The sequence below is a fragment of the Oncorhynchus masou genome, chromosome 5, assembly GCF_036934945.1.
Source record: "Oncorhynchus masou masou isolate Uvic2021 chromosome 5, UVic_Omas_1.1, whole genome shotgun sequence".
NCBI classification, from domain to species: domain Eukaryota; kingdom Metazoa; phylum Chordata; class Actinopteri; order Salmoniformes; family Salmonidae; genus Oncorhynchus; species Oncorhynchus masou.
The window spans coordinates 47223625-47247991 of NC_088216.1; the positions used below are offsets into that span (position 1 = coordinate 47223625).

A 24367-nucleotide genomic window follows, 5' to 3' on the forward strand; every position below is an offset into this window, starting at 1 on the left:
GTTTTTCATATTGTTAAACAACAAAAATATTTCAGCATAAAATGTTATGAATTTCGTCAAATTGTTTTGTCTACCATCGTCACGGGGGGACTTTTATTTTGAAGGGAAATCGCCGAAGGCACAGCCTTTTTCTTGATACGTCTTGCGTATTGTTGCTGATGGAACGGAGGTCTCTTTGTTGACGTTCGCTACAGATCTGGGTATTTAATGCCACGCCTCTTCTGGAACACTAACAGGAAGTAATGAGCTTGTGATTTTAGTTGAGAAAGCGTGACCTAATTCCTCATCTGGGTCATGTAGCCTTCATTTAATCAGAGCGATCTAAAGAGTAGACTACATATGTTCGCTTTTTCTGCTTTCCCGCTGTTCATTGTTGGTCTTTTGTGAGACCGAATTTCGTGTGATGAGGTGACAACAAAGGAACCACTTTTTTGAAGGTACAGTTTATTGCCGCGTTCAAAACAACTGGGAACTCGGAAAAATACTAGGTCAAATAATGACGTCAGATTTTCAGGTCGGAAAGTCAGAGCTCTGGAAATAGGCCCGAGTGTCCGTGTTTAAATTTCGAGTGGACTGACCGTTCGAATCAAGTTTTTCCATTCGCAGCTCGTTTTTCTGCGTTCCCAGTCGTTTTAAATGCACGTAAGTCGGAGATTTCCGGGCTCTCAATTGTTTTGAACGCAGCATCAAGCCTTCAAACTCAACTCTGAACCTGGAAGCCAGTTAAACTGCATTTATTCATTGTTCCCCTCTAATCAGGGACTTGTTTAGATCTGGGACACCAATTACTTATCAGGGAGAACAGAACCTGCATCTTGTTCACTCTACTTATTTTATTAAACAGTAGCGTGTATTGTAGCATCATTTCAAATAAGAATTTGTTCTTAACTGACTTGCCTAGTTAAATAAAGGTTATTTAAAAAATAAATACATTGTAGCCTACCAAATGTAACTAGCTCGCTCTGTATCTCAAGTCACTTGACTACATCAAGCCACACAACTAGTAGAGGAACTGAGAAATGTGATCACATGGCAGGAATACATTGTAGTCTCTTGATACTGAGCTTTTATCCAGAATGAGGAAACGAGTGTGCAGCAGCTTCAGCTATTTTTCTGTGTGTGTGTGTGGTGCCTCACATAATCCAATATCTACAGGTGAAGGCAATATACCAGCATCTGTGGTCTAACTTGGATAGGCTACTGGTGGTTTGACATACACACAGCAGAGGATATGTGGTGGTTCCAGCAGGGTCTTTGTATTCTACCGGTGGCTTTGGTATTATGGACGGCGGCCACGTTCATCTTTGCTTACATCACTGCTGTGCTGCTGAAACATGTGGACCCACTGGTGCCATACATCAGGTCAGACACAGGCTCAACACCATCCTCTGTGCCTTTTTACCATTATACTTGCAATCACTTCACTTTATATGTAGTAGACACAATTTTACATGTATTACAATTGTACATTACATTGTGATAGTGGGAGATTACATTTTTGATGGTCATGTTTCTGTTCACAGCGACACGGGGACGGTTGCCCCAGAGAGATGTGTGTTTGGAATCATGCTGGACATCTCAGCATACTTAGGTAACACCACTGTTACCTCTCGGATTCCTCTTTGGAATCTAGCAATACATTTGAAACCAGCTATAAACCTGACCGAATTTGTGACTATGTTTTGATTTGTGATCGTGTTTGTCGTGGCAGGCATAGCCACCATGTACGTACGCTACAAGCAGGTCCAAGCCTTGACAGTCGAAGAGGAGTCGAAGCTGCATAAACTCAACCTCTTGGGTTTGGTGCTGGGATGGACCAGCTCCTTTGGCATGTGCATTGTTGCTAACTTTCAGGTACCCATTGACACGTGTGTGTGAGAGAGAGTCTTGTTCCTGTTTGTTTTGATGACAGTGTATGTAAATGTGGTACTATAAAATCATTCTCTCTCTCAACAACAACCAGAAAACGACTCTGTTCTCCATGCACCTGGTGGGGGCAATATTGACGTTTGGCGTGGGGGCACTGTACATCCTGGTGCAGACCTTGGTGTCTCTGTGCATGCAGCCTCACGTCCACGGGAAGAGCATCTTCTGGGTCCGACTCAGCATCGGAGTCTGGACCTTCGCCAGCATCATCAGCAGTATCCTCCGCTATTTCTGCAACAAGAAAATATGAAATCATGATTCACTGTTGCTGATAATAGAATGTTGTTGCTATAAGACAATGCCACTCAATTACAGTGAATGGAAGCTGTGAACTCGTGCAACAAATTGCAAGGACCTCTGACAGCTTGTTCAAGATCCAAACGTTCTGAAATATTGCAAGAGTTGCTCTCTGTAAACACAGCTCTAGCCCCTGCCTGTTGTGCTCCTTAACCTCCTCACCTCTCAGTGTTTGTGTCATCTGTCATCATGTACAGTAGTCTACCTGGAGTGGACGTGGCCCATAAACTGCACTGGATACCTGGAGAGACGGTCAGTAGACTTTGTGATAGAGCATACACGCATGCCAACACAAACTAACAGCTCTGTCTGTTGCAGGGCTACATCCCTCACATCATCAGCACCATCTCTGAGTGGTCTCTGGCTCTCTCCTTCATCAGTTTCTTCCTCACCTACATCAGAGACTTCCAGGTACCTAAGCTCTCCTCCTCACTTCACTCACTCCATCACTTGGACCAGACAGAATATATGTTCAAATCAGACTTTATTTGTCACATGCGCCAAATACACACCTTACTGTGAAATGCTTACTTACAAGCCCTTAACTAACAGTTTAGTTCAAGAAAGAGTTAAGAAAATATTTACCAAATAAGTAAAATGTAAAAATAATAAAAAAAATAATAAAATAAATAAATAAAATAACACAATACAATAACGAGGCTATATACAGGGGGTACCGGTACCGAGTCAATGTGCGGGGGTACAGGTCAGTTGAGGTAATTTCTACATGTAGGTAGGGGTGAAGTGACTATGTATAGATAATAAACAGTGAGTATTCGCAGTGTACTAAACAAATGGAGTGGGGGGGGTCAATGTAATAGTCCGGTGGCCATTTGATTAATTGTTCAGCAGTCTTATGGCTTGGGGATAGAAGCTGTTAAGGTCCTAGACTTAGTGCTCCAGTACCGCTTCTCGTGTGGTAGCATAGAAAACAGTCTATGTCTTGGGTGACTGGAGTCTCTGACAATTTTTGGGGGCTTTTCCTCTGACACCGCCTATTATATAGGTCCTGGATGGCAGGAAGCTTGATGTACTGGGCCGTGCGCACTACCCTCAGTAGCGCCTTACTGTCAAATGCCGAGCAATTGCCATACCAGGCAGTGATGCAACCGGTCAGGATGCTCTCGATGGGAACTTGAAACTCAATGTTGTTAATGGGGGCCTGTTCGGCCCGCCTTTTCCTGTAGTCCACAATCAGCTCCTTTGTCTTGCTCACATTGAGGGAGAGGTTGTAGTCCTGGCACCACACTGCCAGTTCTCTGACCTCCTCCCTATAGGCGCTCATCGTTGTCGATGATCTGTTCACCACCCAATGCTGTGTCGTCAGCAAACTTAATGATGGTGTTGGAGTCGTGTTTGGCCACGCAGTCATGGGTGAACAGGAAGTACAGGAGGGGACTAAGTACACACCCCTGAGGGGCTCCAGTGTTGAGGATCAGTGTGGCAGACGTGTTGCTGCCTACCCTTACCACCTGGGGGAGGCTCATCAAGAAGTCCAGGATCCAGTTGCAGAGGGAGGTGTTTAGTCCTAGGGTCCTTAGCTTAGTGATGAGCTTAGTGCCTACAAAGGTGTTGAACGCTGAGCTGTATTCAATGAACAGCATTCTGACATAGGTGTTCCTTTTGTCGAGGTGGGCTGCAGCAAAATCCTGCGTACCCCATAGCTCTCCAGGGCAGAAGTTGGAGACCATGATTCTAACAACTGTTCTCCGTTTCCCATCTGTAGAAAGTAACGCTGCGGGCAGAGGTGGACCTACAGAGCAATCACCTTTACGATTCTCCACACTACAGCATCACTGCACAGGTCAACCAATCTGAGACCTCCCCACTGATGGCGGGGGGCATCTGAACAGGACAACTCCTAGTGGTGCGGTTGAGTCTAGCTGTAATTATGAACATATTGAATGGAATCAATGAGATATAGAATGTTGAGGGTGTAATCAACGAGCACTATTATAAACAGGGTGGTTCGAGCCCTAAAATCTGATTGCCCGAAAGTAGTGGTATATTGGACCGTATACCACAGGTATGACAAAACATATGTTTTTACTGCTCAAATTACTTTGGTAAACAGTTTATAATAGCAATATGGCACCTCGGGGGTTTGTGGTATATTGACAATATACCACGACTAAGGGCTGTATCTCGGCACTCCGCATTTGCCGTGGTATATTGGCTATATACAGCGAACCCCTCGGGCCTTATTGCTTAAATATACCGCTGAAAGACCTAATTCTCAGATAGTGTAAATTCCACATGCCCTTTTAAACTGACATTTTGGTTCTTATTTGAAAGTAATTATATTTTTATTAAACCTAAAGGGGATCGATCCACTGACAAGACATGTATTTTTTTTCAGTAGTCAGAACACAACTAACCGGTATACTATTCTCTACCAGCCACTCGATGGTGCCAAAGAATCATCAAGATGTTTGTTTTGGCTTTCTTAAATCTAACAATGAGCATTTGTTGCGCTATCTTACGTTTGTCTTTCACGAGAAATGATATCATTAGGTGGTTTACAGCAAGGCACTTGAACTAATTAACTAGAATATGATTTATTTGCTCTACTTTGCTTTGGGATGCTAAGTTTAATTGATTTGAATGTTGCTCTCACTCTGTTAAAGTAGGATAATATAAGAATTGGGTTTGGCTGTAGGTTTGGTCATTAGTGAATTATGGATTTTCTTGGGATGCTTTTCTATTAGTTTTTGTGTTTCTATTTTCCCCAATGATCATCTCTATTACCCATAAAAAGTAATGTGAATTTCTCTTTCCTCGAGAATGGATACAATATTGGTGAGATCTAAGGAGGTGCTTAGTACAATATTTTTGGTTATTTGAAGATGTTGTTTTCTACTGAAAGTTTATTTTGTTACAGTATATAAAACATTTCAGCTGGCAACTTTTTGCCACCAGTTTCTATAACCGTCAGGAGGTGTGTGGAGGAGGTATTGCCATCATTGCTGTAAACTGGCCTGAATAATTCCATCACTCGGTTTCATGTTAACCTAATCACCTATGCAGTAACTACATAGAAGCTTTGTTTGTTTCATTCTCATAAGAATGGAAAGCATCAAATTCACTGTTGTATATGAAGGCTTTATAACAGAATAAAACCTTTTACTTCTAACGCCGTTATAGATTAAAGCAATAACAAACAAGATAGTTATGACATTTATTGGTATATTGAGTCATTTACATCGTACCATACTATTATACAGTATATATTTAGTCATATATTTCATGCGAATGATACACACATCTAATTGTACTTAATGTTTTTGTTCAATTCAGTTTAACACAATGTGTTGTGTAGGTACCAGGTTTCATGAGCTCAAATAAAAGATACCAGAAATTTTCCATATGCACAATTATTATATATTTTTTTACATCCCTGTTAGTGAGTATTTTTATCCTTTGTGAAGATCCAGTTATGACAGAATTCGTACTCGAGCAATGAAGAGCTCTGCAGCAGTGTCTTCAAATTCCTTGGCGTCCATGTTACCCACAGCTGGCTCCGCTCCAGCCATAGCCTGGGCCAGCTTAACGGGTGATATTTTAGTGCTTGCCTCCAGCTAGCGGCTAATCTTTGCATTAACCTCCATATAGGGATTTTTGTTAGTGTAGTGCAGGGTTTCTTAAACTTTTTCAGCCTGGGACCCAAATGACAAATTCTGTATTTTCCTGGGACCCAAGCTTATGAAAACATGCAACAATACATACATATCAGTCCATTTCATTGCCCTTAAGCCAGCCTGAAACAGGTGCAATAAAGACATAACAATTAAATGAAATATAAATAGCTATTCGTGTTTATTTTCCCCCATTAAAAACACTAGGTTGGAACTATTTCTGTTAAACTATAATACATTTTTATTCTGAACTGGAATAAACTGATTGATCAAATCACACAGATGTAAACCAGAAAACCAATACGAAGCCCTAATGAGAGGTGTGTGGCTGGTTGAAGTTTTTCTTAACAAGCAGGTCTATTCTGTGCTCAGTTTTTGACAATGCAACCCTAAGGTCATGCTCAGCATGGAGTGTTTCTGTACTTGTTTTTTAAGTATGCCAGAGTTGAGATCCCTGACTCATAGATGTGTGGTGACAAACTGGATCAGAAGATCTACCGCTTTCTCAGTCAGGCAGGATACCACTTCCTGCTGTAGATGAACAACCCAGAACTGTGTTTTCCTCAAAAAGCATCTTGCTTCACATCAGTTTATTCCCGTTCAGAATAAAAAAAAAACGTGTATTTTAACAGCAATCGTTCCAACCAAGACTTGTTTTCACTAATAAGTTCTACAGTAAGATGTTCAGTAGGCCTGATAATGTTTCATCTTCATGTGTACTGTTGCTTAGGGTTGCACTAGTTAGCTAGCATGCTTTGGCTAACTTTAGCAAGCTAGCTATTAGCTGTGTACAAGGGGATTGTTTGAAAGAGAAACTCACATCTACTACTATGAGAGTAGTAGATACTAGTTCTACTAGTACTCCCTTATTTCTGCTGATCATCACCTGTTATAAAATGACGTCTTGCTAGCTGACTTACCTTTCCACTGTCAAAGCACTGTTTGCTGAAGCATTCTGCCATTTTCTGAAATAACTCCCTGGGTTTAACTGTTATGCTCAGTGTTGCCAGGGCCACCTCAAATTTCTAGCCCTATGACCTCTGAAAACTCGCACACAAGGCCTGAAAACTAGCCAAAAATATGTTTTCGCAGCAAGAGAGGAGTTGCCACATTTATCCATGAAATCCTTTTTCTATAACGTTATCGAGCGTTAAGGAATACGTCATTTTTTTACGACGTAGGCTAAGAAGCAACATTTGTTTTTCCATCAAAATAATGATTCTTGTAAGTTTAAGAATATGTCGCAAGACAAAATATAAATTGCCCTTTATCTCAAGATAATTTTATATCAATGGATGACGATTTAACTTGTTTTGACTGCAATAATTAAGTAATAATGCCCTAGGAGGTGTGGTATATGGCCAATATACCACGGTTAATGGCTGTTCTTTGGACCTAGCCCTTAGACATGGTATATTGGCCATATACCACAAAACCCTGAGGAGCCTTATTGCTATTATAAACTGGTTAACAATGTAATTAACAATTGATTTTTGTATTTCCCATGGTGCACAGTCTGAGCCCTGAATGCTGATTGGTTGACAGCTGTGGTATATCAGACCGTATACCACGGATATGACAAAACATTTATTTTTACTGCTCTCATTACTTTGGTAACCAAAGTTTATAATTTATAATAGCAATAATACTATCAGGAATCAAGGTAAGACCCAAGTGCCGACTGTGTGAAGTAACAATGTTTATTGTAACCACAGGGGCAAGCAAATGACAGGTCAAGGCAGGCAGGGGTCAATAATCCAGAGCAGAGGCCAAGGTACAGGATGGCAGACAGGCTCAAGGTCAGGCAAAGGTTAAAAACCAGGAGAATGTGGAGAAGAGAGACTAGGGAACAACAGGAGCTGAGACAAAATGCAGGTAGGCTTGAACTAACAAGATGAACTGGCAACAGAGACAGAAAACGCAAGTATAAATACACAGGGGATAATGGGGAAGATGGGCGACACCTGGTGGGGGGGGGGAAGACGAGCACAAGGACAGGTGAAACAGATCAGGGCGTGACATGGGCACCTCAGGGGTTTGTGATATTTGGCCAATATACCACACCTCCTCTGGCTTCATTGCTTAAATAAATGTACATAACTATAGATAAATCCAACAGGAGAATTTGAGTGATGAAAGTTGGACAGAGGATCTCAAATCTCTGTGCAAGAAACACTTGGATGAACTTCAAAATACATATGTTAAGTTATTTTCTGGCAATTGTGCCTGATGTTAAGACTACAAACTGCTATAAAAGGCCTATTTGCGAGATTGACTTATTTCAATGGGGCATAGGCTAGGCATACTGACTAAAATCTGAGTTTAAAGCCATCTCCCTCCCACAGAGAGCGCACTGAACAGTGAGTGCTGTTGCACTTGGCCAAACCAATTCCAGTAATTCATAAAATAATTATAAATTTACTCTAACACAGGGCTGCCCAACCCTCTTCCTGAAGATCTACTGTCCTGTGGGTTTTCAGTCCAACCCTAATTTAACACACCTGATTCTACTTATTAGCTGCTCAACAAGACCTTAACTAGTTGAATCAGATACGCTAAATTAGGGTTGGACTGAAAACCTAGAGGACATTAGATCTCCAGGAAGAGGGTTGGGAAGCCCTGCTCTAACACGTAACATGACCCATACTTGAAGAAAGGCTGGTGTAATGGTTTGCATCAGAGGAGCAGCCATCGGATCACGACGTCTCCAGGGTTTCGTGGAGGGTGCCCAGCACCGCCAGACACAGTGCCCGACCAGTAGGCCCCTCAGCTGGGACGCAGACCCCTGCGTACAGTCTCTGTGCCTGCCGTATGTAGTCAGAAATGGTCGTGACAGTGTAGCCGGGTTAGCAGGGGGCTTGAGGTGGAAATGGGGACACCCCCCCCCCCCCTCAGCTGCAGAGACGCTATAGGAATAGAGAATAGAGCAGAACAGGTATATTACTTAGATTTCCATCAACATAAATTGATATTTTACTCTGCACCAAAACCCCTCAGACAAAACAGCACACAAACACAGCACTTGAGAGGAGCAGGGGCAGCTTCAGTGCATTGCTCAACAGCACAAAGGTAATGAATGGTTTCTGAAGTCAGGGATCTTAAAAACCAGCAGTGTATATTATACAGTATGAATGATCAATTGTATATGCTACCTAGAGGGTGTTTGTGTGAGTCGCAGTTGTGGGTGGTATAAGGTGCTTTAGTGACAAAACGGATGGCACTGTGATAAACTGCATCCAGTTTGCTGAGTAGAGTGTTGGAAGCAATTTTGTAGATGACATCGCCGAAGTCGAGGATCGGTAGGATAGTCAGTTTTACTAGGGTAAGTTTGGCGGCGTGAGTGAAGAAGGCTTTTTGCAGAATAGAAAGCCGACTCTAGATTTGATTTTCGATTGGAGATGTTTGATATGAGTCTGGAAGGAGAGTTTACAGTCTAGCCAGACACCTAGGTACTTATAGATGTCCACATATTCAAGGTCGGAACCATCCAGGGTGGTGATGCTCGTCAGGTGTGCGGGTGCAGGCAGCAAACAGTTGAAAAGCATGCATTTGGTTTTACTAGTGTTTAAGAGCAATTGGAGGCCACGGAAGGAGTGTTGTATGGCATTGAAGCTTGTTTGGAGGTTAGATAGCACAGTGTCCAAGGACGGGCCGGAAGTATATAGAATGGTGTCGTCTGCATAGAGGTGGATCAGGGAATCGCCCGCAGCAAGAGCAACATCATTGATATATACAGAGAAAAGAGTCGGCCCGAGAATTGAACCCTGTGGCACCCCCATAGAGACTGCCAGAGGACCGGACAGCATGCCCTCCGATTTGACACACTGAACTCTGTCTGCAAAGTAGTTGGTGAAACAGGCAAGGCAGTCATCAGAAAAACCGAGGCTACTGAGTCTGCCGATAAGAATATGGTGATTGACAGAGTCGAAAGCCTGCACTTGGGCTGTTAGAGCTGCAGGGACCTGCATGGCCACTGGGTCCCCCCTCCTCCACCTGGGCTTTGAGAGCTGCAGGGACCAGCATGGCCACTGGGTCCCCCTCCACCTGGGCTGTTAGAGCTGCAGGGACCTGCATGGCCACTGGGTCCCCCCTCCTCCACCTGGGCTTTGAGAGCTGCAGGGACCAGAATGGACACTGTTTCCCCCTCCTCCACCTGGGCTGTTAGAGCTGCAGGGACCAGCATGGCCACTGGGTCCACCCTCCTCCATGCTGCTGGGGCCCTGTCTGGGTTAGGAGGTCATAGGCCACGAGCATGTTGCTGCTGAAGGCAGATCTGGATACAGACACACGTGTATGTAGACATGCACAGGGACACATGGAAGCACACAGGACAACACAGGACAAGAGCATTGTGTGTTTTCATTGTGAGATAAAATGAGAACATAGAGCTGATGCATTATATGAGTACCACATCCCTCATTGTCCTAGTTCCATAGCAACTGGCCTGCCTCATCAGGAACTGAAAGTAGACTACTACCCTTTGCCTCATTCTTTTGAAATATTAATATTAAGCAATAATATGTGTTCCAATTCCAGTTCCATGTACAAAGTTCCTATTCACCCTTCATTGACCCCTAACATAAACTCAGCAAAAAAATAAACATCCTCCTACTGTCAACTGTTTATTTTCAGCAAGCTTAACATGTGTAAATATTTGTATGAACATAAGATTCAACAACTGAGACATAAACTGAACAAGTTCCACAGACATGTGACTAACATAAATTGAATAATGTGTCCCTGAACAAAGGGGAGGTCAAAATCAAAAGTAACAGTCAGTATCTGGTGTGGCCACTAGCTGCATTAAGTACTGAAGTGCATCTCCTCCTCATGGACTGCACCAGATTTGCCAGTTCTTACTGTGAGATGTTACCCCACTATTTCACCAAGGCACCTGCAAGTTCCCGGACATTTCTGGGGGGAATGGCCATAGCCCTCACCCTCCGATCCAACAGGTCCCAGACGTGCTCCATGGAATTAAGATCCGGGCTCTTAGCTGGCCATGGTAGAACACTGACATTCCTCACAAATTCGACCATCACCCCTGGTGAGACAAAACCGCGACTCGTCAGTGAAGAGCACTTTTTCCTGTCTGGTCCAGCAACGGTGGGTTTGTGCCCATAGGCGACGTTGTTGCCGGTGATGTCCAGTGAAGACCTGCCTTACAACAGGCCTACAAGCCCTCAGTCCAGCCTCTCTCAGCCTATTGTGGACAGTCTGAGCACTGATGGAGGAATTGTGCGTTCCTGGTGTAACTCGGGCAGTTGTTGTTGCCATCCTGTACCTGTCCCGCAGGTGTAATGTTCGGATGTACCGATCCTGTGCAGGTGTTGTTACACGTGGTCTGCCACTGCGAGGACAATCAGCTGCCGCCCTGTCTCCTTGTAGTGCTGTCTTAGGCGTCTCACAGTACAGACATTGCAATTTATTGCCCTGGCCACATCTGCAGTCCTCATGCCTCCTTGCAGCATCCCTAAGGCACGTTCACGCAGATGAGCAGGGACCCTGGGCATGTTTCTTTTGGTGTTTTTCAGAGTCAGTAGAAAGGCCTCTTTAGTGTCCTAAGTTTTCATAACTGTGACCTTAATTGCCTACCGTCTGTAAGCTGTTAGTGTCTTAACAACCGTTCCACAGGTGCATGTTCATTAATCGTTTATGGTTCATTGAACAAGCATGGGAAACAGTGTTTAAACCCTTTACAATGAAGATCTGTGAAGTTATTTGGATTTTTACAAATTATCTTTGAAAGACAGGGTCCTGAAAAAGGGACGTTTCTTTTTTTGCTGAGTTTACATTTCTTATACATTTAAAGTAGTCAATACGTTCTAATATGATGACAGGAATAAGTGTACTTCAAGCCAGAATCCAACAGGTAGAAAAGTGGATGTTTCTCATCTTCATAATTGCATTGATGTCAGTGGAGTCATGTTTGTAACTTACACTATGTTTGACAGCCACAACTCAGGATAGTCAGACAGGGCAGACTACCTCTATCATTCAACAGGTAAGGCCCAACAACAATATGACCTCAAACACCTTATTAATGAAGCAATACAACTGATTTGTGAAAGAAATGCATTAGTCGTACACATTAGACCATGTTTTTGGTAGCAATGTAGCAATGACCTATGTTATTAATTGATCTAATGTAAAACAATTCATTAAACTGAGAAATGACATGACCATAATCAGCAGAGTACCTTGTGAGCCACAACTCTGCATGCCTTGTATAATGTTTATAACTGCATTACAACAAATGCTTTAGAAATGAGTTGATTGCTTTGTACTCTCTTTGATTGAGCCTCTATAGTAGCTCTATAACTAATATATCTGAATCTACAGTCCGTCTAATCACCTCTTTTTATTCAGACGGCAACAAGAGGAGGTATCAGATTAAGAGAAACATAGTTGAGGACAAAGCAGCCTTGACAGCTGCCATTGTTCAACTTCACGAGCAGCAGGCAGAGTTTAGGCTCCCCAAAGTGGATGAGCTGCTCAACACTGACAACTTTGTGTGGCCATGGGAGAGACTTGGCACCAGTATATGATTGCAGAAGGTATCTATTGTGAATATTTACCTTCAGCGTAGGCTGCAATCATTGCTGTTGTTCTGTTATATACCTCTGTGAGTTTACATCTCACAGGCAACAGCCATCTCAAAAAGGCGATCTTCGACAGACTGATGATGGTGAACAGACTGCAGGAGGAAGAGAGGATCCTGGTGCAGGAGATGAAAAGTTACTGGGGTAGCCTACAGAGACCAACGGAACCCTAGAGGCACTCTCCCTACAGCTGCAAGATCAGAGTAAGTTGAGGTTTATACAATTTTTGGACTGAACTTTTGGTCTTGCTTTACAAATACCCTCCATGCTCTTTTGTGTAGTGGAATTGTAAATAGAAATGGCCTTCTATGCCACCTGACGAGAGGATTGAGTGAACTGACACAATACCAAGACAACACCTACCACAAGCTGATTTTGATGACTGATGTAGATGAAAACTCAGATGAAGATAGAAGTCCTATTGCTGAGAGCTCAGATGACGACTGCTATGCTTTCTGAAATCATACACCGCCCCTGCCTCTTTCTCTCATTCTCGCTCTCTCCCGCAGGAGAGGGAGAAAACCACCAACATCTCCCTCGGGAGCATCCTACCACCATCTCCCTCGGGAGCAGCCTGGTCTCCTGACGTTGACCCCTGGCCTTCTGAACCGATCCAGGGAAATGTAATTTGCCTGTTGATACACTAGTAGAGAAGGAATGTCTAATTTCAGCACATTTGTTGCCATGTTTCCTCACCTCCTCCGTTTCTTCTGGTCTTAGAATATGGCGACATCATCAGCAACTCAGAATGTTGGTTGAGGACCTTTTTACTGAGGAATGTGGATGTTCTTCATGATAGTTTTTTTGTATTTTCTCTGAGTATTTTCTATGCTGCCATGATTGTGATTTTTGTGTAATTGTAAGTTGCAAAAGAGTCCTTGTTCTCAATGGAACTGCTAAAATGAATAAATACATGCATTAAGCACTAACAGCTCTGTGTGATATTCAATTATGATCTTATCTCATCGCTGCAACTCCCCAACTGGCTCGGGAGAGGTGAAGGTCGAGTCATGCGTCCTCCAAAACATGACCCGCCAGACTGCGCTTCTTAACACCCGCTCGCTTAACCCAAAAGCCAGCCGTACCAATGTGTCGGAGGAAACACTGTTCAACTGACGACCGAAGTCAGCCTGCAGGTGCCCGGCCCACCACAAGGAGTCACAAGAGCGTGATGAGCCAAATAAAGCCCTTCCGGCCAAACCCCCCCCTAACCCGGACGTTGCTGGGCCAATTGTGCGCCGCCCAATGGGACTCCCGGTCACCGCTTGTTATGACACAGCCCGCGATCGAACCCGGGTCAGTAAGGACGCCTCAAGCACTGCGATGCAGTGCCTTAGACCACTGCACCACTCGGGAGGGCACAACATCACCTTTCTAATATGTCACTTGCCAAATCTAACAGTAGCCTATCACTAATTTTTATGTTTGACTTAAAAATCAGTTAACGGTGCATCAATGAAAAGTGCACTGCTGCCCAACCCATATAATTCAGCAGTGCACTGTACACTACACCATAATTTCAAATGGTAGGACATAGAGGCTCTTTCCATGTATCCTATTGAAGCTTACTGGCTGATGAAGGACAATAATGTATTATGCCTATTTACAGCAGCATATGAATTAACAGTTTTTTACCAGAGTTCATTGATGTCAATTGATAGATTCATGGCATTAAAAGAATATAGAATTTTACAGTATAGTTCAAACGTTAGCCTACTATGATAGGCACCTGGCACAACGCTGATTGATATCGGTTAAATGTTATAAGCAGTGAGCCTATCTATTAGTTATGAGCAGTGGATTGGTCTGAACTGTTGCCTAGGTTTTAACTTAGACGATTTGTGTATATAATCCTTTATGACCATATGCACCTCTGATTAATTATGATTGACGATGCACAAAAGTAAATGGAATTGTTTTCGCACCCACCATGCATCATGTGGATAATGTTCATGTGAGGTAAAATGTGTATATTTTGGTAGATCAGGTTGCCTTGCCTTCGCAGATCAGGTTGCCTTGTGAGAATTTATTGGCAAGTAGGTAACCCGCCTCTACCATCTGTTCTATTGGCCAACGTGCAATCACTGGAAAATAAACTGGATAAGCTCCGTTCAAGACTATCCTACCAACTGGATGTTAAAAATGTAATATATTGTGTTTCACTGAGTTGTGGCTGAATGACAACATGGATACAGTTGGCAAGTTTTTCTGTGCATCGGCAGGACAGAACAGCTACATCCGGTAAGACGAGGGGCGGGAGTGTGTCTATTTGTCAATAACAGCTGATGGGCGATATTTAATATTACGGTAGTCTCGAGGTATTGCTCGCCTGAGGTAGAGTACGTCATGATAAGCTGTAGTCCACACTATCTACCAAGAAAGTTTTTGTATATTTTTCGTACCTGTCTATTTACCACCATAAACCGACACTGGCACCAAGACTGCACTCAACAAGCTGTATAAGGCCATAAGGCGCTCCAAGTGGCCGGGGACTTTAATGCAGGCAAACTTAAATCTGTTTTACCTCATTTCCACCAGCATTTCATTTGTGCAACCAGAGACAAAATAAAACTCTAGACCACCTTTACTCCACACACAGATATGCGTACAAAGCTCTCCCTCACCCTCCATTTGGCAAATCTGACCATAATTATATCCTCCTGATTCCTGCTTACAAGAAAAAACTAAAGCAGGAAGTATCAGCGACTCGCTCAATACAGAATTGGCCAGATGACACGGATGCTACACTACAGGACTGTTTTGCTAGCACAGACTGGAATATGTTCCGGGATTCATCCAATAGCATTGAGTATACCACCTCAGTCCCCGGCTAAAATCAATAAGTGCCTCAACCAGAAGCCATGGGTTCCGGTTAACATCCGCACCAAGCTAAAGGGTAGAGCTGCTGCTTTCAAGGGACTCTACCTAGACATTTATAACAAAAATCCTGCTATACCCTCAGACGGACCATCAAACAGACAAAGCATCAATATAGGACTACAATTGAATCCTACTACACCGGCTCTGACACTTGGATGTGGCAGGGCTTGCAAACTATTAAGGACTAACTGGCAAGTGACTTCACTGACATTTTTAACCTCTCCCTGACCGAGTCTGTATTACCTACATGTTTCAAGCAGACCACCACAATCTCTGTGCCCAAAAAAGTGGAGGTAACCAGCCTAAATGACTACCGCCCCAAAGCACTCACATCAGTAACCATGAAGTGTTTTGAAAGGCTGGTCATGGCTCACCGTCATCCCGGAAACCCTAGACCCACTCCAATTCGCATACCGCCGCAACAGATCCACAGATGACACGCTCCACACTGCCCTTTCCCACCAGGACAAAAGGAAGAACTATGTGAGAATGCTATTCATTGACTACAGCTCAGTGTTCAACATCATAGTGCCCACAAAGCTCATCATTAAGCTAAAGACCCTGGGACTAAACACCTCCCTCTGCAACTGGATCCTGAACTTCCTGATGGACCGCCCCCAGGTGGTATGGGTATGAAACATGGGTATGACATTTTATATGGAACGGCAAGCCAGACAAAATAAAACGGGCCCATTTATATAATCAATTTGAAGGGAAGAAATTAAAATATTAAAGCATTAAACATCTCACTAAATGCAGTGATATAAAAGTTATATTTAATTCCATACGGGTTTTGTAGCAGATTAGTTCAAGAATGTCCTTTTTCCCTTTATTCAGATTACAACCTCACTTTCGTTTTTTCAAAAATGAAATCTCCAAAATATCTTTATTTTTAAAACAAGCCATAGAAAGTAGTTGAAATTTCAGTTTAATCCACCAGAAAAGACAGAACAAATAACACAACAAATATTGTGGTTAAAGTGAAATATACTAAATTGTTTAAAAAATGTATAATCGTTGTAAATTATATAAATAGGACTGGTGGAGTTGTCCAGGTAGACCCATTGTAGCAGCAATCGACTCTGACATCCAACATTTGTGGATTACCGCATTAAACCGATGGTTGAGAATCTCCCATTTTATGTTAAAGACACTAGTCACATGAGCTCATTGATAGAGGGTTTAGGAAGGTTACCAAAGGGCACCCTGCTGGCCACTTTTGATGTGGAGAGCTTGTACACTAACATCCGGAGGAGGCTTGCAGGCGCTGAAACACTTCCTTCAGCAGAGACTCTACCCTTGCTCCATCCAATGTTTGCATCTTACAACTTACTGAACTGGTATTATCCCATAACTACTTTGTCTTTGAGTCAGACTTTTTCCTTCAAATTCAGGGTGTAGCCATGGGCTCCCCTTTTACCCCAACTATGCAAACCTGTATGGGCAATTTGAAGAAGCATTCCTTTATAAAACAGAGACACACCCCTTACTTTATAAAATACTTCTATGGAAGAGATACATAGATGATGTCTTTGTGCTCTGGTAAGGAAGTCAGTAGGAACTCAATTAATTCCAAACTCTACTAAACGAGAGCTTTGAATATCTCATTCACCATGCAGATTGATAAGAGAAAAATAAACTACCTGGATTTATGGATTGTCAAAGAGAATGATGCATTACACACAGACTTGCACACAAAGCCCACAGATCGCAATACCTTGCTATGTGCGCACAGTATGCATCCCCTTCCCCTCAAGAATGGTCTACTATATTGCCAGTTATGCAGAGTTAAACTAATCTGTGGCCGCCAGTCAGATTTTGAAAGCAATGCTAAAAGAATGACAGATACATTCAAAATGAGAGGCTACAAGGACAAAACTCTTGATGCTGCAATGATGAAAATATCGAGAAAAAAAACAAGAGGAATTACAAAAAACTCAACCAAAGAAGAAAAACAACGCATCCATATTTTGCACTAAGTACATCAAGGGTTCGGAGGAAATGAAAGGAATCCTGAAAAAGCACGGGATATTCTGCAATCGGACAAAAAACTGCACACCTCTTCAAGAAACCCCACGGGTGGTCTAAGCGTGGTCACAATATTGGAGCTAGTTTGGTGAGATCTGACATGCCCTCTGAGCCCACCAAATGGGAACTACAAATGTGGCTCATGCACACAGTGCAATAGCACTATAAAAAAAATGATTTCTTCAGACACCCACATACAGGTGGAAAGATCCCTGTTAGGGGTATCATCTCATGCAAGACCAAGAGAATAATCTCTCTCATCACCTGTTCATGTGGAAAAGCCTACGTAGGACAAACAAAAAGACAATTAAAACAACACATAGCTGAACACCACAGCTCAATCAGGTGTAAGAACATTGACTATCCAGTAGCAGCTCATTTTGTTGAAGGTAACCATCCCATCTCCTCCCTCAAATACACAGGCATTGAGCATGTTGCTCTACCAAGGAGAGGAGGTAACATCGAGATCCTATTACTACAAAGGGAGGCTTACTAGATATCCTATCTAAAAACATTGACCCCTAGTGGTCTGAATATTGACTTTGATCTCAGGCCCTTATGGACAAATTTTCCTTCATGAACAAGTCTTGTAAATTGAACAAATATTTTTTCAGCTTATTATCGTACACCTAATATGTTCCCCCTGTTGATGCCCATTATATATTAAGGTTGAACCAAAATATTACAAATAAAAATGAATGTTGATGCTAATATGTACAATATTCTATTATGTTTCAATATGATAATAGTGTAATATATTTAATATGCCATATTGTATTTTGTAACCGTTTCACTAGTTCATTTGAATTGACTTAATCATTATGACACCTCTCACTATTGTCATTGGTTACACTAATTGCACTGTTTGTCTACATAACCTGGTTTAAGTATTCATGAAATTACCCTGAGGAAGGCACAGTGATGCCGAAACGTTGAGAAATACCCATTAAATTGCTGGGAGTTTATACATGAGTGTGAGACTTACTTTATTTTTTACACATTTTTACAACAAAAAAAACATGGAAATGTCCACTCTACCCAAAAATACAACCAACTAAATCCAGCATTACTGCAACATGGAAGAGGCAAGTGGAAGTGGGAAAAGGTAAAAGAACTTGGCTGTTTACCCTGCATTAAAGACCAACATTGGTTAACATCAACATCAAAAAAGTATATCACTTGTATTTAAGAACCAAAACAAGAGACAACTGTGCCATATACAGTAACAGTCAAAAGTTGACATATCTACTCATTACAGGATTTCTTTATTTTTACTATTTTCTACATTGTAGAATAGTGAAGACATCAAAAAAAGTTAAACAAATCAAAATATATATTTGAGATTCTTTAAAGTAGCCACCCTTTGCATTGATGACAGCTTTGCACACTCTTGGCATTCTCTCAGCCAGCTTCACCTGGAATGCTTTTCGAACAGTCTTGAAGTAGTTCCCATATATGCTGAGCACTTGTTGGCTGCTCTTGCTTTACTCTGAGGTCCAACTATTCCCAAACCATTTATATTGCGTTGAGGTCAGGTGATTGTAGAGGCCAAGTCATCTGATGCAACAGTCCATCACCCTCCTTGGTCAAATAGTCCTTACACAGCCTGGTGATGTGTTTTTGCTAATTGTCCTGTTGAAAAACAAAATGATATTCACATTAAGTGCAAACCAGATGGGATGGCATATCGCTGTAGAATGCTGTGGTACCCATGCTGGTTAAGTGTGCCTTGAAATCTAAATAAATCACTGATAGTGTCACCAGCAAAGGACCCCCACACCATCACACCTCCTCCTCCATGCTTCACTCTCTATCGGCAGGACAGAACAGCAGCCTCTGGTAAGACACGGGGTGAGGGCCTATGCATATCTGTAAACAATAGCTGGTGCATGATATCTAAGGAAGTCTCAAGGTTTTGCTCACCTAAGGTAAAGTATCTCATGATAAGCTGTTGACCACACCATCTACCTCGAGTTTATCTGTATTTTTCGTAGCTGTCTACAAACCACCACAGACCGAGGCTGGAACTAAAACCTCACTCAATGAGCTGTATTCCGCTATAAGCAAACAGGAAAACTCTACCAGAGGTGGCGCTCCTAGCGACACCAGGATGCTGCCTTCTAGGCAGAGTCCCTCTGTCCAGTGTCTGTTCTTTGCTCATCTTAATCTTTTCTTTTTATTGGCCAGTCTGAGATATGGCTTTTTCTTTGCAACTTTGCCTAGAAGGCTAGCATCCCAGAGTCGCCTCTTCACTGTTGACGTTGAGACTGGTGTTTTGCGGGTACTATTTAATGAAGCTGCCAGTTGAGGACTTGTGAGGCGTCTGTTTCTTAAACTAGAAACTCTAATGTACTTGTCCTCTTGCTTATTTGTGCACCAGGGCCTCCCACTCCTCTTTCTATTCTGGTTAGCGCCAGTTTGCGCTGTTCTGTGAAGGGAGTAGTACACAGCGTTGTATGAGATCTTCAGTTTCTTGGCAATTTCTCGCATAGAATAGCCTTCATTTCTCAGAACAAGAATAGATTGATGAGTTTCAGAAGAAAGTTATTTGTTTCTGGCCATTTTGAGCCTGTAATCGAACCCACAAATGCGGATGCTCCAGATACTCAACTAGTCTAAAGGCTGATTTATTGCTTCTTTAATGAGGACAACAGTTTTCAGCTGTGCTAACATAATTGCAAAAGGGTTTGCTAATGATCAATTTGCCTTTTAAAATGGTACACTTAGATTAGCTAACACAACGTGCAATTGAAACACAGGAGTGATTGTTGCTGATAATGGGCCTCTGTACGCCTATGTATTCCATTATTATTTTTTTGCCATTTCCAGCTACAATAGTCATTTACAACATTAACAATGTCAACACTGTTTCTGATCAATTTGATGTTATTTTAGATGGACAAATTGTTTTTGCTTTTCTTTCAAAAACAAGGACATTTCTAAGTGACCAAACTTTTGAATGGTAGTGTAGGTCCCAGAGGCTTCTAAACAGCTTCTATCCCCAAGCCATAAGACTCCTGAATAGCTGTTACGCCCTGGCCTTAGTTATCTTTGTTTTCTTTATTATTTTGGTTAGGTCAGGGCGTGACATGGGGGATTTATGTGTTTTAGCCGGGTCTAGGGGTTTTGTATGTTTATGGGGCTGTTTCCTTTCTAGGTAGTTTTGTATGTCTATGGTTGCCTAGATTGGTTCTCAATTAGAGGCAGCTGTCTGTCGTTGTCTCTGATTGGGAACCATATTTAGGCAGCCATGTTCTTTGGGTATTTTGTGGGTGATTGTCTTCCGTATTTGTGTTTATGCACCAGATAGGACTGTTTCGGTGTTCACGTTTATAATCTATATTAAAGATGTTGAACACTAACCACGCTGCATTTTGGTCCTCCTCTCCTTCAGCGGAAGAAAACCATTACAATAGCTAATCAAATGGCTACCAAGACTATTTGTATTGCCTCCCCCCCTCATGCTGCTCTGATTGAGAACCATACCAGGCCAAACACAGAAATCTGAAATTATAGAAAAAAGAACAGACTGCCCACCCCAACTCACGCCCTGCCCTGCCAATACTAAAACAAAGACAAAACAAAGGAACTTTGTCAGAACGTGACACTACTGTTAATTACATCTTTAATTATTTGTTATTCTTATCTCTTACTTTTTTTTTGGGGGGGGGGGGTTTCTTAAAACTGCATTGTTGTTTAAGGGCTTCTAAGTAAACATTTCACTGTAAGGTATTCGTTGTTGTATTCGGCGCATGTGACAAATACAATTTGAAATATATTTTATATTTGAGATTCTTCAAAGTAGCCACCCTTTGCCTTGATGACAGCTCTGCACACTCTTGGCATTCTCTCAACCAGCTTCACCTGGAATGCTTTTCCAACTCATCCCAAACCCGCTCAATTGGGTCCTGTTGAAAAACAAAATGATAGTCCCACTAAGCACAAACCTGGATGGGATGGTGTATCGCTGCAGAATGCGGTCGTAGCCATGCTGGTTAAGTGTGCCTTGAATTCTAAATAAATCACAGACAGTGTCACCAGCAAAGCAGCTAAACACCATCACACCTCCTCATCCATGCTTCACAGTGGGAACCACACATGCAGAGATCATCTGTTCACCTACAATGCGTCTCACAAAGACACGGCAGTTGGAACCAAAAATCTCAAATTTGGACTCCTCAGACCAAAAAGGACAGATTTTCACCGGTCTAATGTCCATTGCTCGTGTTTCTTGGCCCAAGCAAGTCTGTTATTATTGGTGTCCTGTAGTACTGGTTACTTTGCAGCAATTTGACCATGACGGCCTGATTCACTCCGTCTTCTCTGAACAGTTGATGTTGATATGGGTCAGTTAATAATTTATTTGGGCTGCAATTTCTGAGGCTGATAACTCTAATGAACTTATCCTCTGCAGCAGAGGCAACTCTGGGTCTTCCTTTCCTGTGGCAGTCGACATGAGAGCCAGTTTCATCACAGCGCTTGATGGTTTTTGCAAATGCACTTGAAGAAACTTTCAAAGTTCTTGAAATTTTACAAATTGACTGACCTTCATGTCTTAATGTAATGATGGAATGTTGTTTCTCTTTACTTATTTGAGCTGTTCTTGCCATAATATGGACTTATTTGACCAAATAGTGCTATCTTCTGTATACCATCTCTACCTTGTTACAACACAACTGATTGGCTTAAACGCATTAAGAAGGAAAGAAATTCCACAAATTAAGACACACCTGTTAATTGAAATGCATTCCAGGTGACTACCTCATGAAGCTGGTTGAGTGAATGCCAAGAGTGTGCAAAGCTGTCACCAAGGCAAAGGGTGGCTACTTTGAAGAATCTCAAATATATATTTTGATTTGTTTAACACTTGTTTGGGTTACTAGATTATTCCATGTGTGTTATTTTATAGTTTTGATGTATTCACTATTATTAGAAAATAGTAAAAAATCATGAAATGAATAGGTGTGTTCAAACTTTTGACTGGTACTATGTATGTATGTACGTACGTACGCATGTATGTATGCAAATATATATTGGGGATTGGAAATGATGCAGACAATTACATTGATGGAATCTACTTTCTAGCCGCACTATTAAATCTGATCTACCCCCCCAACAAATGTTATAAAATCCTATACTGTCACCCTCAGCCAGCATCACAACTGTATACAACTATTTGACATTGTACACAGTGTTATATAATTGCAAAAAAATGTATTTATTCCTCGTGTCACTATTTCTATTTTAAATATTTGTTTATTTAATATTTGTATTTCACCTTTATTTAACCAGGTAGGCTAGTTGAGAACAAGTTCTCATTTGCAACTGCGACCTGGCCAAGATAAAGCATAGCAGTGTGAACAGACAACAACAGAGTTACACATGGAGTAAACAATAAACAAGTCAATAACATAGAAGAAAAAAAGAAAAATAATCTATATACATTGTGTGCAAAAGGCATGAGGAGGTAGGCAATAAATAGGCATGAGGAGGTAGGCAATAAATAGGCATGAGGAGGTAGGCAATAAATAGGCATGAGGAGGTAGGCAATAAATAGGCATGAGGAGGTAGGGAATAAATAGGCATGAGGAGGTAGGGAATAAATAGGCATGAGGAGGTAGGCAATAAATAGGCATGAGGAGGTAGGCAATAAATAGGCATGAGGAGTGAATAATTACAATTTAGCAGATTAACACTGGAGTGATAAATGATCAGATGAACATGTGCAGGTAGAGATGCTGGTGTGCAAAAGAGCAGAAAAGTAAGTAAAATAAAAACAGTATGGGGATGAGGTAGGTAAATTGGGTGGGCTATATACCGATGGACTATGTACAGCTGCAGTGATCGGTTAGCTGCTCAGATAGCAGATGTTTAAAGTTGGTGAGGGAGATAAGTCTCCAACTTCAGAGATTTTTGCAATTTGTTCCAGTCGCAGGCAGCAGAGAACTGGAAGGAAAGGCGGCCAAATGAGGTTTTGGCTTAGGGATGATCAGTGAGATACACCTGCTGGAGCGCGTGCTACGGGTGGGTGTTGCCATCGTGACCAGTGAACTGATTTAACTCTGTATCGTTGAAAAAGGACACGTAAGCATTTCACTGTTGGTCTATACCTGTTACCTTATACGGCTGCTGTTCCTGTACAGGAACCAAATCAGCGAAAATTCCAGAGCGCCAACTAATTGTACTCGATACAACTCAAACTTTCATTAAAACTCACATGCAAGGTACTCAATTAAAGCCACACTCATTGTGAATATAGCCAACATGTCAGATTTGTAAAATGCTTTTCGGCGAAAGCATGAGAAGCTATTATCTGATAGCATGCAGCCCCCAGAAACACACAAAGGGGACGTAAACAAAGAAATTAGCGTAGCCGGCGCTACCCAAAACGCAGAAATAAAATATAAAACATTCATTACCTTTGACGAGCTTCTTTGTTGGCACTCCTATATGTCCCATAAACATCACAATTGGGTCTTTTTTTCGATTAAATCGGTCCATATATACCCAAAATGTCCATTTATGAACACCGTGAAATCCAGGGAAAAAGTCACGTTCCCCAACGCGACGTCATTTTTTTAAATTCATAAAGTTGCCTATAAACTTTGACAAAACACTTCAACCTACTTCTGTAATCCAACTTTAGGTATTAGTAAACGTTAATTAACGATCAAATTGATCACGGAGCGATCTGTATTCAATAGCTATAAGTTTGGAAAAGTGCATTTTGTCACCTCCATTTTTTCCAGCTGCGGACCCGAAGACAGGATGTCCCATTCACTAATCTGACCAAGGATAAAGGTCCCTGGAAATCACAACACTGGCAACATCGTGTGGAAGCTGTAGGAATTGCAAGCCCAGTCCCATCAATTATGGCAAGCCATAGACAATACCGAGACTGGCGGATGGATTTTTTCTTTGTCGATTTTGTGATCAGGTTTTCTTGCGATTTTGACCACGGAACTCGTTCTGTTATAGTCACAGACACCATTGAACCAG

At 42.0% G+C, this 24367-nt stretch overlaps 2 protein-coding genes across 3 annotated transcripts in view; one reads left to right on the forward strand and one right to left on the reverse strand.

Annotated features, from left to right (window-relative positions):
* Window positions 1–191: 191 nt before the first annotated feature.
* LOC135539716 (DNA damage-regulated autophagy modulator protein 2-like) lies at window positions 192–5586 on the forward strand. 2 transcript variants are annotated; one of them, XM_064965777.1, is made up of 8 exons: window positions 192–437; window positions 1156–1362; window positions 1524–1591; window positions 1712–1854; window positions 1964–2141; window positions 2393–2475; window positions 2542–2634; window positions 3950–5586. In XM_064965777.1, the coding sequence occupies exons 2-8, from the start codon at window positions 1232–1234 to the stop codon at window positions 4070–4072; spliced, it is 819 nt and encodes a 272-aa protein (XP_064821849.1). In that variant the 5' UTR covers window positions 192–437; window positions 1156–1231; the 3' UTR covers window positions 4073–5586. The 2 variants fall into 2 exon arrangements, with proteins under 2 accessions (XP_064821849.1, XP_064821851.1); XM_064965779.1 differs by lacking the exon at window positions 192–437 and adding an exon at window positions 467–642.
* Window positions 5587–18337: 12751 nt separating this feature from the next.
* The window catches only part of LOC135539717 (DENN domain-containing protein 2D-like), a 31752-nt gene continuing 25722 nt past the window's right edge, over window positions 18338–24367 (reverse strand). Inside the window, exon 14 of the mRNA XM_064965780.1 lies at window positions 18338–19000. Within this exon, the coding sequence (XP_064821852.1) occupies window positions 18966–19000 (35 nt within the window). The 3' untranslated portion in view covers window positions 18338–18965. The remainder of the gene's footprint in view (window positions 19001–24367) is intronic.